The 18,513-nt window shown below is 39.4% G+C and overlaps 1 protein-coding gene across 1 annotated transcript; it reads right to left on the reverse strand.

Moving 5' to 3' along the window:
• Positions 1-3,250: 3,250 nt before the first annotated feature.
• Positions 3,251-18,110, reverse strand: MMADHC (metabolism of cobalamin associated D). The gene is made up of 8 exons (XM_050900069.1): positions 18,094-18,110; positions 17,628-17,678; positions 14,897-15,041; positions 14,430-14,647; positions 11,776-11,881; positions 10,372-10,502; positions 7,257-7,343; positions 3,251-5,910 (listed from the first exon to the last, which is right to left on the reverse strand). The coding sequence occupies exons 2-8, from the start codon at positions 17,634-17,636 to the stop codon at positions 5,716-5,718; spliced, it is 891 nt and encodes a 296-aa protein (XP_050756026.1). The 5' UTR covers positions 17,637-17,678; positions 18,094-18,110; the 3' UTR covers positions 3,251-5,715.
• Between the last annotated feature and the right edge of the window lie 403 nt (positions 18,111-18,513).

Raw genomic sequence — 18,513 nt, forward strand, 5'->3', positions numbered from 1 at the left:
TTTGCATCTCTAAAACAGACCTAAGCGGTATATATCATCAACGCTGCATGCGTCCCCTGGCAAAGATCTGCTCCTGACAAAGAAGGCTGTCAGATGCCGTTATTCCCCTGGAAACAAAGAGAATTATAATAGAGCAGGATCCTATGAAAAAGCCAACACATAACTTATTCTTGCAGCTGATACAAGCTGTTATTGTTGTCATCAAGCAGCTGCTGCGAGCCTCGGGTGCGTGTGTGCATATGGGCATGTAGCTCCTGGACAACTTCCACATTTAGGGAAAAGCCCCCCTATGCAAGTGCCAGCCTGCACGAAAACTTAAGGGGACAAAAGGCTCCAACTGACCTGCGTGGAACGGCAAGCAGAAAGCACGCACGCTTGGCAATGTTTAACCTTCCTTGATGCACGATGAGCTGTACCTTTATTTGGTGGCAATTAAAGCAGGTCTGTTGGCTGCAATGAAATAATTTAAAATAGCTGGCCAACTGCCCCAAAAAGTCCAGTGGCAGCAAGTAGCGCTCAGGTGTAGCTGAGGGCTTCACGGCTGATGGAAGTTCTTCAGCCAACGGTTTTAAGAGCAGGGTGAAAACTTCAGTCCTTCACCTCTCTAATGGCAATTAATATTAGTTAGCCCTGCTGAAGTTATGCTTGAAGAGGAAAGGTAATCACTTAAAATAAAGTGCAGGAATTTTACTCTATATTAGTATCTTATCTGTAATTAGTTTCCTCTGCTGGAAATTCTGACTAACCTTAGTGCTCATTCCTGACATAGCAATCGCATAGAGGCTGCTTTTTTGGACCAACCATCACGTTCCCTTTCACAGCATGCCTAGCTATACGCAGTACCTTCCCATCCAATGCTTTTTCAAGCTAAAAAAAAAAAACCAAACCACTACAGAATTGCATACAATTAGAACAATGACATACAATGAAGTATTGATACTAAAAGGCAAACCAATATAGCCACCATGAGAGTATATGCTACTGAGGGTTTTTTTTCCCCCCCCTGATAGCACACACAAGGCCACTCCCGGAGCAGCAGCATTAATGCATTCTGTCCTGTCTTCATTAGGAAATAATTCACTGCTACTCTATTTTGCATTACAGTCCTAGTGTTAGCCTGAGTTAATAACTAATCAAAGCTCTGTGGTAACAGGAGGATACCTTGGTTTCAACAGGAGTTAGCGACCTCAAGAATTACTCGTAGAATTTGCACTCCGGATCTACTCAGCAAGACTTTGTCAGGAGCCATGAAGGCTATGGAGACGCAAGCTATGAAAATGCAACTTTCCAAGCTTTGGGTTATCTCTATGGATTTCCTAGTGGGTCCTAACAAACCAGCATTAAATTCTGCTGTTTAAAAGACAAGCTTAAACCGGAGCGTTTTCCTGACCATGACTTTTATGTGCATATGGCCAGCTCAAGTAAAAAAATAAATATTGACACGTATGTGGTAAAAACAGCTATTCAGAGAGAATATCAGTAACTGTGTATAGATTTTGGCTTTGTGCAAGAAAAATTGAAAAAAAAATCCAGAAATGTTGGAAAATTTTGTGGGAAAACAGCCTACTTTGGTAGAAGAATGAATATGTACAAATATCCATACATGGGATGTTTCACTCTGGATTAAGTGAGGCATTTCAGCCCTCACCAGTTAATTCACATAGATACAGTTCATTCTCCTTCATCAGCCAACCTTCCACATCTCTGCTGCGATGCTAACAAGGCATCTCTGTCATTCATTTGCTATCAAACGCAAGGGTTGTTATCGGCGTCCACTAAGAGCAAGGGAGGGAATTAATTTAATATACACGGTCACATGGGCAGCTTTTAAATGGTAACGCTGTGGTTTAGTAAGCTACCTCGTTTCTAAAGTACATGGTTTCAGAAATATATATGCTGTGTATCTTGCCACACAATGCAACAATAACCTCCTTATCTGCGTCCATCAGACATTTTAGACCGCGCGTCCATGAAAATCAATTCCACACGTTTTGAATCAGCAGCTTTCACATTTCTTTCAGTCCAGCAGGCAAACTGCATGGAGAGCTGAGCTGCTCCGCTGCTGTCTAAGGGTGCAGCGGAGGGAAAAAAAGAGCATAGCAAGTGTGCTCTGATGTCTTGGATCATACAAATCACTCAGAGTATAAAAATTGTATTGCCACTCCATACTTATTTCAAATTGTTTGAGCAACAGCATCAACACAGGCTCGGTTCTTCCAAATTCATGTGTTTTTCCACGATACATTCAGATCTCTGCAATTAGTTTAGCCTGACTGGGCAGACGCTTTTAGAGTAAGACAAGCTCACAGACCAAGTTTTATGTATGTTACCATGACAAAGTAGCATACGTCCTACAGCCTCCCCTCTCTGGATCAGCTACCTGGAGCTGTCTAAAGTTACAGCCGTGCTTTCCTGCGGGTTTATGAACCAGAGATCTCTTGTTGAATGACACCGCAATTAGCAAGAAAGGGCAATGAGCCTGCAGCCAAGATGGCAGCCAAAGAAAAGGGGCCCTCTCCCCCAAGAGATACCTTCAACCCTCCGGATTTTTTTTGAGAGCTTTTTTCCAGCCAGGCTGCTGCTGGTGGAAGGAAAATAGAGTTCTTCACTATTGACTCTCTTATAAACAAGAGCTGTTCACATTTATTTTTGTAACTTAAAAGCCTGTCACCACCACTGTCCTTAGCAGTGATGCCACCAGCTATTTAGGAGACTATGGTGGTGCAGAACTTCACCAGGGTAAGAGCTCACGTAAGATTAGTACTAAGATATTTTAGGAGAGAACAAGACAACTCCGTAATTTTTCTCCTCACCTTTACTAGGAATTCTGTGGAAAGACATTTAGCTCAGTTCCTCATATCTTAGGGCACCTAAGTGACAAACCTTTCACCTATAACACTGCTTTAGCCTTTTGACTACTACAAAGAACTTCTAGACTTGCATCAGTTCAAGCATGTATACTAACGTGCTTACAAACATCACTACACAAAGACAGCGCTGCTCTTGTGACGCTCAGCATCACCACTTTGAATAAGTTTCCACGGAATGTATTGCAAAAAATAAATTCTGGTATATTTGGTAACAAATTAATAACATCTAGAAATTAATAGCGTCTCTGAATTAAGGAAAATAGTACTTCCCACAGAGCAGTAATCTTTGCTAAGGAGGCAGATGTGACCTTACATAGCATAGCTCTTCTCATGTGTTTGTTTCTTTACCCTAGAAAGGAACAAATTTTGTAACACTGAAAGTTGTTTTGTTTTTTATTATCAGAAGTACCGTTACACTGTATTCAAGAACTTCTATTTCATAGTAGCAAGTTAATTAATACACAGTATAGCTCTTCTGATGCGAGGGAAATAGAACTGGAACAATTCTAGCCTCTTTTGAGAATCAACATGTACGAGAAAATTTTATTTAGAAAAACATCAGGAAATCAAATTCCGGCATGAAACATTAGTATTAGTGAAGTCAAGGCAAAACTCCCACTACTTTCAGTGAGATTTTTACCTCGGGTTGAAGCCACTTGAAAAGCCACTGTGAAAGTCCTTTACAGGACGAAACTTTAAAGAACATGAACTCAAAAACTAGCATCCCAAGCTTAATTTGAATAGCTGCCTGACAGCTCCCATGCTTTCTAGAACACAGAAAGGCAAGTACAGCAAAGTCATCTGAAGAAAAGATAGCATCAAGAGTCTTCCAGAGAGTTAAGATGTATGTGAACCATTTCACAGAATTCATTTTTCTAATATTTATCCAACGAAGTTCTCCACAAGTGTACTCTACTGTCCAGCGAGACACTAACCTTCTTTTATCAAATGAGCTAATTTGTGTTCTGCAAAATGATTGTATTCTGCAAACAGACAAGACACATTGCAGCTTCTCAAGCTTTTTTAATCCTCTTGATGAAAATGAGGAAAAAAAAAAGTATCAATAAAAGACTTTGAAGTAATACAGCTTTCTTGGACAGTACAGCGGAGGTCAAGAACTTGGGCTGTGGAAATACAGCACAAATTCCATGACAAAGTGATAAACAAATCCTGCCTCAAGAGCCATATACTTCAACCTTGGAATGTGCGCAGGCTAGAGCTCACAGTGATGACAATGATGGCAGGTGAGCAAGATAACCTCTGAATTGCTGGCTTAGTGAGTGAATTTAGAGTAGACAGTACTCACTTCTCCAGTGGAAAGTCTTCCTCACTTCCACCTCTGTGATCCAGCAAAGTTATGGGCTTGCAGCAATCGTTAACAAGGACAGATACAGGCACTTGGTAAAGGATCTGGTTCTAAACCCATTACAGCCAATAAAGAGACTTTGGTGATAACTGGCTTAGACCCTGAGTAGGGAATAGAAGTAGTATACAAACCTAGAACAAGTTTTAAACCCATAATTGTTAGTTAACACTGGAAAAAGACACAATGATTAAAATCCCTAGCTATCTGACAGGAAGCTAAACCTCTCAGATCATCACCTTGTGCAGCCATTACCCAGACAAAAGTTGCAGTATATTTTGACAGAGTCAAGACTGAAGGATTCCCACTGTTGCATGAACCGGCACAGCTACTGCAGTGGTGTATTAACAAGTGGCCCCGATAACTGACTGCGATGAGATTAAAATCTAGTTTGTTAGTTAGTCTGTAGTGAGGCAGCTGACAGTTTTGGTATTTCAAGTGCCTTGAATTCTCCTCACTATTCTCCCTCCAGTAACTTCAATTGACCTGGTTGTTTTTACGATACCTCAAGAGACTGACTAGTTTACTGAAACCTTCCTGTTGAAATATTTTTATAATTGATCATAATTGCAATAATTGATCATAATTGCTCTTTGCACAGGCATTTCAAAATTCCACAGAGACAAGTCTAAATTGCATCCAAGTGCAGGAAAAGAGAGATGATATCCAAGCATTGCCCTATTATCATTCTTTTTTTTCCACAACGTATTTAATGACCTAAGAAAGTTACAAAAGCAACTTTAAATTACATTTACATATATAAACTAATTAAATATATTTAGCTAACACTGAGAAAATAAAATCCCAAGCAACATGAAGACAAAAACATTAAGAGGTGACTGATTCTAGAGTAATTTAAGACTTTTTACTGAGTCTCTGATGTAGCAATCAAGTGAACACTTCCCTACTGAAGTATTCCTTGTAGTTAGAGACCACTGAAAGCTTATCTCATTATTCTCATTTTAGAACAGCAAATGAGTGATTAGTCCAGCATTAAATTCTGCAGTTTTTATTAAATTCTATATTCTGGGAGAACAATTTTGTTACTTATTCCACTTCCTTTGCCACTCACTTATTCCAGTAAGTGGCAAAATTCCTAAAAACTTCAGTGGCATCAGGATTTTTAATACTAAGAGCACAGACGTGTCAGACTGCAAGACAAAATGGTTAAGAAGTGTGGCTTGTAAGATAATATTAAAAGGATATGCAAATAGCTATGTACATGTATGTTTAAATTCATTCAAGATGAAGGAAACTCACAGCTTAAAATTCATGTGGCACGTAAAGGTATCCGTTTGAATGTTGTCAATTAATATTCTAAGTCACATGTGGTGAACACATATTCACAAAGACCGAAATAAATAACAGCTACTTTATTATCTAAGAATACCTTAAAGTGTGACATTTCCTGACAATGCTTTGACAGAATCATCAAGTAAAAGAATGCAAAGGTCGTAAGAACTTGTGAAACCCTGATGACTGCTAGTTTCCACTTAGTTTTCTCATGATAGGGCTGTCAGGTTCAGCGTTAGTGAAAATACTTCCTACAACCACATGAGTACCCCAGATGTTGTGACGAATAACTTTGCAGCAGCCAAGATCATCAACGGAAAATCCCAAGTGGCGGTAGCGTTCATCTGTTTCAAACAGAGTGTTGTTTGTGTAAGGTCCAAAAAACTAGGTGGAAAAAAAGAGAATTTTTCATGTGAACATTTCCAAGAGCATTTGAAATGTCAGAACTACCCCTTTTTAAAACAAAACCTAGGCCCAGAAGTACCAGTTACATCTGTTAGAGGAAATTTTATGTACAGTTTTATTCATGAAATCTACACAGGAAACTAAGCAGAGCACCTCTAGTTATACCAGTACCCCATATTTAAAGATTTTCCTCCACCACTGACAGAGTGCTGAAGGCATATCAGCGTGTTTGAATGTCTAATCAATCCTACATATAAAAAAACCTCAAGTGCTTTGGAAAGGTTCTGCTACTTCTACAGGCATTAAGGATAGAACCCTTCTGTGACATGGCAAAAATAAGACATGTGCCTTTTCAATGAGCCCCCTATAAAGAAAGATGCTTTGAAGACCAAAAATGTGCGTAAACTGGAAACAGGTATTTCAGTTGCTTTATCTCAGGAGGAAGCTTCTGACCAAAAGCCTACTCCTGATGAACAGGGTATCGGTAAGGATGTGACTACTGAATTGGAGCCCAAAGACAGAGCCCTACTTTCATCAATCTGTAACTATTCCTTAAATGCATGGAATTTCTGGGAAGCTTTTAAGCACTATACATACCTTCAACTGCCTGTTCACCTTATAAACATACCCTGTCAAGCCTATCTGCCTCTGTTGACACAATAAGTCACTGCCTTTCACAGTGTTTTTAAATAAAAACCCACTAAACTGAGCTTTGCCATGATTATGTTCAACTACGATACGGTTTAAACAGTTCTCAGACAAAAATACATATGCGCTCATGCTTTCTCAATTCTCTCTTATAAGTTTTAAGACTCTTTATGTTTCATAGATGTCTTGGTAAGAAACTGTCAGCTCCTCCAGAGGACTGGTATAATCTGATAATGAATGCCAATGCTGTTTAATAGAAACAAACTATTCATTTTTTTCTACATAACAAAGATAATATTAACTAGGGCAAAGAGGTTTTTTTAAAAACACCCATATACACAAACAGGTGTCAGGACTACCAAGTTACCTTTGGAGGGCATAACCAGCCTATTGTGCAGTGACCACGAGCTCTTGGGCATAAAACTTCTACGGTTGTCTAAAATTCAACTTCATTGCTGAACAATGTTCTCCAAAGTGCCAACTGCAATGACAGCTGACACAGTATGGACACTGGCTCAGGGTTATTATCCTGTCTTAATTTATGAAAGGAATTATCCTATGGCAACAGCTTTTGGGCCATATGAAAAAGTTGGATTTAACCCATATAGAATACAAATACCACTGCTAGTTAGGACATAGCAGTGTCCATTGCGTATTCCACACAGCACGTAACTTACTGCCAGTCCTGAGGATGGGTCAATGAAGTCAGCCCAATAGCCTTCCGAACAAATTGCATAGCAAATTTCCTTGGCACCGTTAATGAACTTAAAGAAAACAAAGGGAAAGAAGGATATCAAGTGAGATTTTTGTTACATATATATACACATCAGAACACATATAAAATATTCTGAAAATGAACAAGCACAGATTTCTTTTGGCCTCTACTAATAAATGAGAAATTCAGCATACTTTCAATAAAAATATTAATAATATTAAGAGGATTAGAATTAATGGCATACGTTAGGCTACTCCAATCATATGAGATTTAAAAGTGTTCCTTGTGCCAGTCAATAATGGATTAACAGCTTGTACAAGGAATAATGTAATTGCTTTGATTATTCATGCAGATTGCAATCATATCTGTTAACCTCTTTAAGAAGTCAACCATTACTTCAGGTATTTCTGTGTTATTTCCCCGAGTTTACAGATCTCACCTAAACTCCACAAATTTGACACTAAATGTAGCATTAAATATATTTTTATAAATATATGAAAAACATAGTTTTGCTGTAAAGTCTTATCTCAGCCAACAGGACAGTATTATGTAGTTCTTCCTGCACTACAAATGTTTAACTGCAAATGATTTTAAAGAACGTTTTAGTTTTGCATCATGATAGCAAACAGTTCCATAAGCACTTGACTTTTACACCAATTCTCTTGTTGTAATGAATTGGTGGTCATGATGAATGATAATTTCAAACTCTCCCACTATTTGACAATCAAAGTTGTAGGTCATGTTTTAATTACACTGGAGGACACCAGGTGACGTTCCTGAAAACAGTATTTTCAATTAAGCAACATGCCAAGAAGTTCCCTGTTCTGTAATGCATCATCAAAAACCTCCCTTCTCTGAAGAGACAGCTTAAAGAATCTACTTTTTTTGGTAGCAAACTTTTCACATCAGCTAATTTGAGAAATCAAGCTTTTCTTTTTTTTTTTAAATCTTTGGTGTTAAGTTGCAGTTATCTGTTTGTCAGGTACAGAAGAAAATTCAACCAGGTAGATTTAAAGCTGTGCTCCTGTACTCTGATGTCACAACACAGAGCACAAAATAATTACACGACCTACAGATTACACAGCACATTTTTCCACAGGTAAATCAGCAACAACAGGAGACCTCAGTTATGTGCTTTTAATCACCTAGACCAGCAGTTTTCAACCCATGTTATGAGGGCCAGCTGGGGCCCATAGAAAACTTCAGAAGAAGCCTATAAAGGTGAGAAAAAACCCCCACAAAAGTCGAGATATGTGATGGTTCTAAAACCATCCATGCACTCTGAGAAAAACATGTCCAAGTGCAAAAATCTAAACAGCTGAATACATGCTCAGTGTATTAGTATATTACTCTCACTTTACTCAGTGTAGAGTAAAGCACAAATAGAATTCTCATAGCTTCCTCAAAATGTGAAAGAAATTCCTTAATCTCATAAAAAAGAAATATTTCTAACTTCGGAATAAATACAATACTTTACTTACTTTCAGTTATAAAAATTGGATTGTTCTCTATAATTAGTGCCCTTAACAGCTTAAGGTTTCAAATTTATAGAAACATTATTATAGTTACTCAGCTTCAGGCCCTTAATGGTCCAAAATAAGGGAAGTTTATCCTTTGCGGTGATCTGTTCAGTATTTTGAGGCTTGATGGCTCTGATGACTAACTATGTTGCAACTGTAAATTAAGTCACAGCCATAAGTGAGCCATCTGAAGACAGCATTTTAGGCATGCCATTTCTGATACAGTACATCTTTTGATCCAGCGTTGTAACAACCCCTCAGCAATCACTTACAGTGAGGTTAATAAACACTTGAGATTCATGACTGTAAACATTTAGATTTGGCTGTACATAACCCTCATTACTTTAGCACAAGCCTCTCACATTAAATTAGTATTTTTAAGGTTACTTCTAACCATCTATGAAGCAAACAAACAGACCATATTCTTGTGAATTTGCTGTTAGTAACCTTTACGCCGGGAGGTTACATCCAACATCCTAACACCCCTACAATGACTATATTAGACTTGACAGGGAGGTGCACAAGGAAGAAAGATGCCAATTAACATATAATTAGACCAGATTACAATGCCAAAGACCAACAGACCATAAATAATTCAAAGAGAAGAACGCACTAAAATGAAGGGAATTTTAATTTGTGTGTAATCTTTATGTTGATCCTTCAGACTGCTTCTTCCTTTTTTGTGGTAACCCCTTACACTGCTTTACACAGGCCACATTTGCAATTTACAGGATTGAAAAGGACATTCCCAGACTATTTTCAAACAGAAATATGGCCCTCACTATACAGATGAAAATCCCACAGGATGATTTTTACTAGTTTTAGAAAAATTATAACAAATAATAGACAGAAACGCTGTATTTTGTGGTGCTAAGAAAAGAATGGCAGCGGTGGTGAGCAGTGACACCTGCTGGAGTACACACCAAAAAATCCTGAAGAATGTGAAATAACGTGATTTTCAGAGAGACCTCTAGTGGCAACAGAACAAGAAGACAAAGTTCATGAGGATGGTTAAGATGTAATAAATGTAACATACCCAGGCTAAAAACATTAACCGTATCCATTATCAGAATGGAAAAAAAACCCAGAGCAACCACTTTTTACAAGTAAGGATGCACTCATCAACACACTCCGTACTGGAATCTCAATCACATCACAGAAAAACAAAGATAGCAGGGAAATCCTACAAAATGCATTGTACTAAAGCTGACATAAGGCGAGAAAGTAGTTGCTGCCCTTTAACTGCAACAGGACAACAATCAAGTATCTTTATTAATTTACTGTAGCATTTTACAACATTTTAGCATACTTTTGACTCACCCCACTATAAAGAATTTAATAGTTCCATGAAACATTTCATGAAGTCCAAAAGCTACAAAGCTGGGAAAAAAGTTATCTCCATTTTATCAGTAAGAAAACATAGGATTAGCTCAGAAATGCTCTAGAAATTAATACAGTATATTACTATCAGAGCTAGAATGGACTGAAATACACATGTAGTTCACAAAAGATTAATCTACAAAAAAAAGTAAGTTGATGCTAATGTCAGCTACTTACATTTTCTAACAGCATTTCTCTCTCATCCTCCACTTCTTGACTCCATACAGTCATGTCATTTTTAGTCTTCTGGGTGACAGTTAATACCGTTAAACGACTGGCGTTCATTTCTGGAAATATTGACTCGAAGTCTAAAAAAGTGAAACCGGCATGTTATGGCTTGCTCTTACATTTCACTTACAGTTTTTCAGTTTTAGACAAATTACTGACCCTACTTTAGAGCCTTCCTTTCATTTAAATCCAAGATAGGTGTGTTTTTCACGTCAGATCCAGCAAACAGCATGCTGGTTTGCAATGCTGACATTGCTTTTGTGGAAACTAATGCACCTTGGTAAGGTCCTGTTAAAAGCAACTCAGGGAGTGGAGTTTGCTATTTCAAGACCTCCTATTTAATTGTAAGATGATAAAAGCCCCACTACTCTGCACATTTCAGAGCATGCAAACAAGTGTCTTTCTTTGCAAAGATATAAAACCAAGTATAATAATATTTTAGTATTTTGAATTGACCACCACCACAGTTCTCCCCACACACGAGAACTAGCTAAGCCACATTACATGATGCACACTGATTTTTACATTAAATCTTTCAGTAGAAATGTCTCAGATCTACGTCCGAGGACATGACAGCAGACTCAGTATCAGCGGTTTACTATCGGCATGAGTTGTGACAGTTCCTCCCCAGCGCAGAAAAGGTCCAAACCCATCATGATTCTCTCTCTACATCATCCGTTGGACTACAAACAGGAATGCATGTAAAGCACTGAAGTCACAATTAGGCTTCATGGAGCCTTGTTTTCAGTGTGGGAGGAAAAAAGCACTTTCCAGAATTAAAAATCTAAAGGTTCATTCTTTCTTCGTGTCTGAAAAGTCTGCTCTCTTCAGCATCTAGACCAAGATTTCAGCCAGATTTCAGTCTCTTCTCTCTGTTAGTATACAACTTTTAAAATCAGAAGGTTTTATTCCAATTTAATTTCAATCATTTCCTTCTTGAACAAATTAAAGAAAGATGCAAAACCAATGCTTTCAGAAGTTTCATAATTTCAATTTGCTATTTTACTAAGAAGCAGTGCCAAAAGATTTGATTTTGTCACAAACTGGTTTTTGGATAGTGAAATAGCTCCAGAATCTACCTGATGCTAAAGAAGCAGCTGAAAGTTACTCCCCGCCCCAGCTGATCTTGAATCTAAATCGCATTGAATTTTATATGAAATACTAAGTATTGTCAAGAGCAAAGTTTCAGTTTTCATTTTATAGTATGTATTTTTCTTTTGTAAAATATTAACTCTGGATTACCCTTTTCTACTACACATTCTATGGCATCAATTACATCAGAGTGTTTACTTACCTATTTTCACATTTTAAAAAGTTACAATTTCTTAGCTGTCAATAAAAGTGAAAATATACCTTTTCGTAACAGTTCAGGGCAAGCTTGTACTGCACATTCTACCTTTGCATTTTCAAAGTAAGTTTCAGCGTTATTTATTTGCTGTTTCTGTGGAACATCAGCACCCTGAGAAAAATGAAAATTGTAACTTTCTCATTCATTAATATATAGCAGGAATAATTTTGTACACCAGACTGTTTTTGTGACTAAATGTCCACTGATACACTCAAGCAGTTTCACAGAAAGATGATTTGCAATGAGAATTAAAATTTTTCAAATATTAAAAGTGGAACAGATAAGTATTACCTATTACTTAAACCTAGACAGAAATTTTAAGTTTTATATTTTAACTGTGTTATCTCCAAGCCTTAACCAATACAGAAATTTTTGAAAAATATCCTTCTGAAACAATGGCCTTAAGTATACAATACAACAGCAACTGATAGATTTCAGACATACACACACTACCTGAGCTAGAATAAAACTTTAAAATAAAGCTACACAACAGTTCTAGAGCTCCGAACTATCAGTATTTTCAGCTTTAGCTGTTGTAGCTTGAAAAGCAGAAAAGTTTTCCAATAATACCATTTTTATTCTTTACAGTTTTTCAGTTCTACAGTTTCTAAAAAAAAACAACAACAAAAAAAAAACCAACCAAAAAAACCCAAAACAGCTTCTTGCGGGTATGTTACAAATGGAGCACCTGTAAGTTAGATATCTAATGTTTAAGCTTAAAATGCCCTTAAGAAGGTAGTAACAACAGCTGCCTCCTTTGGGATAGCAATTGTTAAGTAATAGGCGTAGAATGCCTTAATACAGTTTTTCTAGCTCTAACGATGCCATAACTTACAAGGAATTTCAGTAAGTTTCTCTAAGACTGATACTACAATGTTGAGTAGTTCATTAAGTCCTACCTAACACTTGTTTGTATCTGAAAGTTCTCCCTAGAGAAAACTATTACACTGAAAACACAGTGTGGCTAGCATCTTTGTTCTAGAAGTTAACGATCAAGAACAGGGAAAAAAAAAACCCAACCAAAAACCAAACCATCAGAAAATAAACACAACAGACAAACAACAGACATTAACTGCAGTTTCAATACACGTTTCCATATGTACCTTGCGCTATGATCGCAAAGTCACTGGGACAGATCAGTTGGTACTTTAAGCCCAACAAGCCATGTCGTTATGCTGGTAAACCCCTTCTTTTCTTCCTAACTGTAGGATGCTTCTCATACTAAGAATGGCAGTTCATTGTGATTTCTCGTCTACTACTCCCACTCTATCCGGTTAAACACCGCTTACATAGTCCATATGCTTACCAGCCATGCTATCATCAAGAGATAATGGCCATTTTCCAAAGATCAATACCACTTTCTGATATTGATAGAGCTGGTAGGCCCATTCACTCTGCTCAGATAAAACCAATACATGAATTTCAGGTACACAGAGGTCAGAGAAGTTTGACATTCCTCTGACTGGTTCAAGGACTGGTGCATGAGCTTCAGCAGCACTGAGCTTTTCTTCTGCTTGCTGCAGCAACCTATGGGAGGTTCCTGTATTCAGCTGATCCCATCATTCAAATTTGGGTCCTCTCCTAAGATGAGTAGTTCAGCATTTTCATTACTAAATGCTGTTCATGGATTCCTAAACACCATCAGCATGAAGCAATGCTGACTCTTGTTGACTGCTTTCAGTTGCAAAACCTGCCTCTGCTCTTTCCAGTTTCTCCCTTCCATTTGGGACAGCAACAGCTGCACTGGGCATTTTATTATACAAGTAACCTTGCTAGAAAGCAGACATGCATTCAGTGCACCTGGTTTGCACTAAACAAACAAAAGACTAGAATCTTCTGTTGGGCTTTTAAGGGAAAGTATGGTCCCCACAAGCTGAAAACAGAATCCGGGGAGCTCACCAGAAGTTTATGTTTTCTGAACACTTTGGAATACAATGCTACATTTACAAAAAATGCTATACAGCATCTTTACAATGGAGATTTGCTAGTTGGCTTCCAAAGTCTGAGCATGTCATAAACTCAGCCTGCAAAGCTGAGTCAGCAGCTAGTACCACTAAACGTTTGTTGAAACATTGTGATCATGCTAGCAATTATCAAGCTGCTTGTTGCTAATAATGCATCTGACTCGCTGCAAGCTCTGCCATTGCCAAAATGCAGTCTCATTGTGAGACCTGAAGTTCACGTAGGCTGACCTGCTTCTCCTGTGTGAATTCAATCGTTGTCAGAACTAAGCAGGCAGATCTAAACACTGTCCAAACTATGTAAGTCCAGATCGATTAAATGAAATACTGAAGAAACTACCAATTCCATTTGATAAAAGGTGGCGAGACTTAGGGAGCAAGTTTTAAAATGGAAGTTTTAAACAGCAAGTTTTGAAATGGAAGTTTTCTTTTCCCGTATCCATATAATTAAGTCACTACTAAAATGCTATTTCACTAAGCACTGCTTAGTCAAAAAAACCACACCCTGAAATATTTCTTTCTCCTAAAAGAAAAAACTTCAGCTAGGTTCTATGTAATCTCTCGCTCCCCCCAGTTGAAGTTCATCTTTTAAAACCATCTAGAAAATCAACGATATCGTTTTTCAGGAGGAAGAGAGATTAGTTATGTTTCTCTTGGACAAGAGATATCAGTTTCACATAGAAGCAGCCTGTTCTTACCTGAAATTCATTTATGTATTGTGCCATTACAAATTCATGCCTTTCACTTGCTGAAGGCTCTGCTAATATATCAGGCAGACTTTTTGAAGCTTCGCTTTTCTTCTGAGAAGCGGTGCCATTTAGGTGACAGTCAAAACCAATATTACCAGGCAACTGGAACCTCTGGTCCTGAGGACCAAATGGACCCATTACTTCATCTGGCCATACAGTTCTTGGACCTGCAAAAGTCAAGGCCTTGCTTTAGTCATCACATCTAAAAAGAAAGGGAAGAAAAATAAGAAGAAAAACCCTCTTCCATACAAATATCTGTATTTGATCACAATCATATATAACCAAAGTAACCACAATACATGAGTGAAAGTTAGGGCCCTGACATAAAAAGTACACTTCGGAATTCCCAAATTTATATGGGGTGCAAAGTTCTGATAGCACACGAATTCAAAGAAAATTAACTTGCTTTTTCTTACATAAATCAGGAGGTGTAGCAGCAACATGAGGCTCATCTGAGCCAGAGGAACCTGCTGTAGAAAAAGCCTTGGGATTTACAACTCTTTTGACTAAGGAATAAAACCCTGGTAGGTAGGTGACCAATCTTGCTCTGTTACAGAGCACCTGAGAAGACAAAAACAAAATAAGTATTACATACTGCTAGCAAAAATACCAGTTTAAGTACAGCTTTGTGGATCACAAGAGAAATCATCACTCTATAATTAAATTACAATTTTAATTATGATCAACCATGTTTCTGTAAAATCAAGTTTTAAAAGTATTTTATTATTACTTTTATATTTTACTAGTAATAGTATTTAAGTAAAGGAAAAGCCTCAAAAACACTTATTGAAAGGCCTTCTCATGTGAGGAAAAAACCCTGAAAAGTTTAAATAATACCACTGAAACCCCACAAACTAAACTAAGTTATGGATGAGGATTGTTTCCATGATTATTTCCACGCATGTCATTGTTTCCATGATTATTTCCACGCATGTCATTGTTTCCATGATCGTCACAATTCAATCACGGGCTTGATTATCAGAAATACCTAGAAATATTGTTAATGAAGTAAACGCTGATATCCAAGACATTTGTCTTGACGGCTAGCACAAACGTTAGCCAGCCTATATTCCTACTTCTTAAAAGACTGGAAGGAGACACAAGATAGTATCACTCCAGATACATCTTGTAGCTTTCATCTAGATGCACGCATACATACACGTGTGCTCGCACACATTTCTTCACCAGCAAAGGACACATACCAACAGCTCTGAACCATGCAGGGAGATACACATATCAAAACAGGTAGGTATGGTAATTTCAGCTTCTTTCTTTTGCTCTCAAAATCCGTAAACATTTAACACGTGCAAAACTTACATTAGTGCAGCCAGTGTTATCCAGCTTTGCAAACTCAGTACCTTCACAAATCTACAAACAAGTACTACTGCAAACAGATCAGTATGGTGGTCAAAATGCCAATAAGCCATAAAACCTTTATGAATTCTGTGGTCTTGGAATACACCAGAAAATCTGTTTCACACCACAGAGCTGTACCGTCAACATAACTTTCAATTGCTGAAGATGATTCTATCAGAAACTGATTCAGCCACACAGTAAACAGAAAATGATGCAATGCTATCTCCCTGAGCACACAAATGGTCTCAACAACAGGGCTCCAAAGAGCTAATGGCTCCTCGCCATGAGGAATAACTCTGGGACCCAATGACAGTATCTTAAGTAGTAATATGAGCGACTGTTACTGGGTTTGTGGTTTTTGCGGGTTTTTTTAACCAAGAAATATCCAGGTGATGTGATTAAACTGAAAAGTCTGGTCTATTTTTTATACTTTAAAAATAGATTGACAACTTTCATGATGCATTTACACACATGTAACACAAAAATAACCAATCATAAACTCAAAACGTAGAGTCAGAGGTGTAATTTAAAAAAAAAATAAAGACTACTTAACTCTAGCACAAGACTACTAATACTCTTGACTACAGTTGCACAAAAGCATGTGTTACTGGAAAACACAAATCCCATCTGCCATAGCATGTGTGCTTTTGTAAAACTTTATTTTCCAGGTGAGGGAAAAAAATTCTTTCGAGAAACTGACATAAAGGGATTTTCCTTAAGTGCTGTATTCTTGATTCTATAAAAGTTTATGCATGTGTTTACCACTAAATATGTATACAACAAGGTTACTTCAAAAAAGTGAGAAAGTGGTACTATTTGTCTGTTTAAGACTAAGATACTCTGTTCAAAGTATCAGGACCTACATCAGTAAGCATCAGTTTCTTACATACCACCTCTGCATAAACATACAATGTCTATTAAGCTCTACCAGCATCATGAAGACTCAAATGCATAAAGGCACGTTTGATTTTCTGACTTAAATAACATATTTACAGTTAAGGCCTTAAGCTGCCTAGTTCTAAAACACCACTAGGTTTAAAAGGTTCCTGTAACAACAAAAGTATGCTGATTCCACTTTGCTCTATTATGTAAAAGCACTACTGAAATTAATTTTTGCATAGTGACTATATTACAGATAAAACTAATGTAAACAATTACAGCTCACACGTAATTACAAGAAAAGAGCATTTTTTCTTATAATCAGGATCACTTAACATGGACGTGTTAGCGTTAATTACAAATATGTTGACTGAGCTCACTTATGCAAATATTTAGATACCTAGCATTACACAACTGAAAAAATACCGCTGAAATCAATAAATTATTCATGTCTCCGTGGCAAGACTAAATCGTTAAAGCATGTTTTATTCTTCAGTCTGAAAGTACCCTGGTGAACCTGAGTGTTTCATCTTAACTCATGACATTAAAAAACCAAAACAAAACAGATCCTCCTTAATCCTCAATTCGATTACCCCCACGACAGCCACAGAAATTGGCTTCCAAAACTTAGATAGAAGGATGACGATACCACTGCCTTCTAATAAAAATGTCCCTTGGTATAACTCAAGATTTTTATCAATGACTCCCCGATAAGCACGATGATTTAAAGACTGCTTTAAAGGGGAAATAAAACGCAAGCCTCCCGCCTAACACGGAGAAGCGGTCTCCTTCGACGGCGCCGGTTTGCCTCCTCACCGGGACGAGTTTACAGCCACCCCCGTAGCGCAAGCCGGCGGAGAAGAGGGCCGCTCCGGCGGTAACGCCGGGGAGGCGGGGATCTGCGTTACTCACATTGGCCATTGCAGACGGTGGGCTCCCTCTCGCCTACAGGCCCGGCTGCCCCTGGAAGAGAAGCGAATTCACTGGCCTCCCAGGCACCTCCTGCCCACCCCTCACCCAGCCCGGCGGGACCGGACCGGCGGGGCCGGGCACCTCTCACGGCGCGCCCCCCCCCCTCCCGCCCCGTTTCCCCGACAACGGTCCCACAAGGCACCGCGGCGCTGCCCGCTCGTTACAGGCCCAGCCGCCCGCGGCCGAAGCTGCCAGCGGCAGGCAGCGGGAGGGGAGAGGGAAGGACAGCGGGGCCGCCCCGGAGGGATCACCGGAGGCACCGGAACCGCCGCACCTCTCACCTCTTCCTGCAAAATGGCGCCGGCCGCCGTCCCGTCCCCCCGTTCTCCCCCCCGGCCCCGGCGCACCCGCGCGACCGGTGTCCGCCCCTCCCGTCCCCAAGCCGAGCGAGCCGATCCACCGACACCTCGATTAGCGTGTCGAGGGAGCAGGCAGAGCCAGGGGGGCAAGTCGTTCGGCGGTCGATTGCTTGGGGCCGAGGATGGGGCGATGAGAAGGCCCGGCGGGGAACGGCCGGGGCCGTTGGGCGGCCTGTGGCGGCGGGGCGTAGGGCGGGCGGCCGGGCCGCCGCAGCCTGCCGTTCCTCCTCGTCTTGGCGCGGCGAAGGTCGCCCGTGACTGCCCCTGCGGGGGCTCCTCGGAGTCGTGGTGTCGGCACCGGCACCGGCTCGCCTGTCACCGGCGGTGCAGTACCCGTTGGGTGCACCAGGAGTCAGTCACGTAATGGAAACCGGGCTGGTGTTACACTCCCCCCCCTCCCCCCCCGCTGGGGCTTTCTGGGGCCGGGGAATACAATGAAGTCGAAAATGAATAAAAGAGGGGGTGTT

Source organism: Gymnogyps californianus, chromosome 7 (assembly GCF_018139145.2).
Source record: "Gymnogyps californianus isolate 813 chromosome 7, ASM1813914v2, whole genome shotgun sequence".
Taxonomy (NCBI): Eukaryota; Metazoa; Chordata; class Aves; order Accipitriformes; family Cathartidae; genus Gymnogyps; species Gymnogyps californianus.

Excerpts from the sequence above, each read along its gene's own strand:
- MMADHC (XM_050900069.1), bottom strand. Across the intron at positions 14,648-14,896 it reads TGCTACACCTCCTGATTTAT|GTCCAAGAACTGTATGGCCA; the intron begins GTAAGAAAAAGC and ends TGACTTTTGCAG. Across the intron at positions 5,911-7,256 it reads ACCCATCCTCAGGACTGGCA|TTTTTTGGACCTTACACAAA; the intron begins GTAAGTTACGTG and ends TTTTCCACCTAG.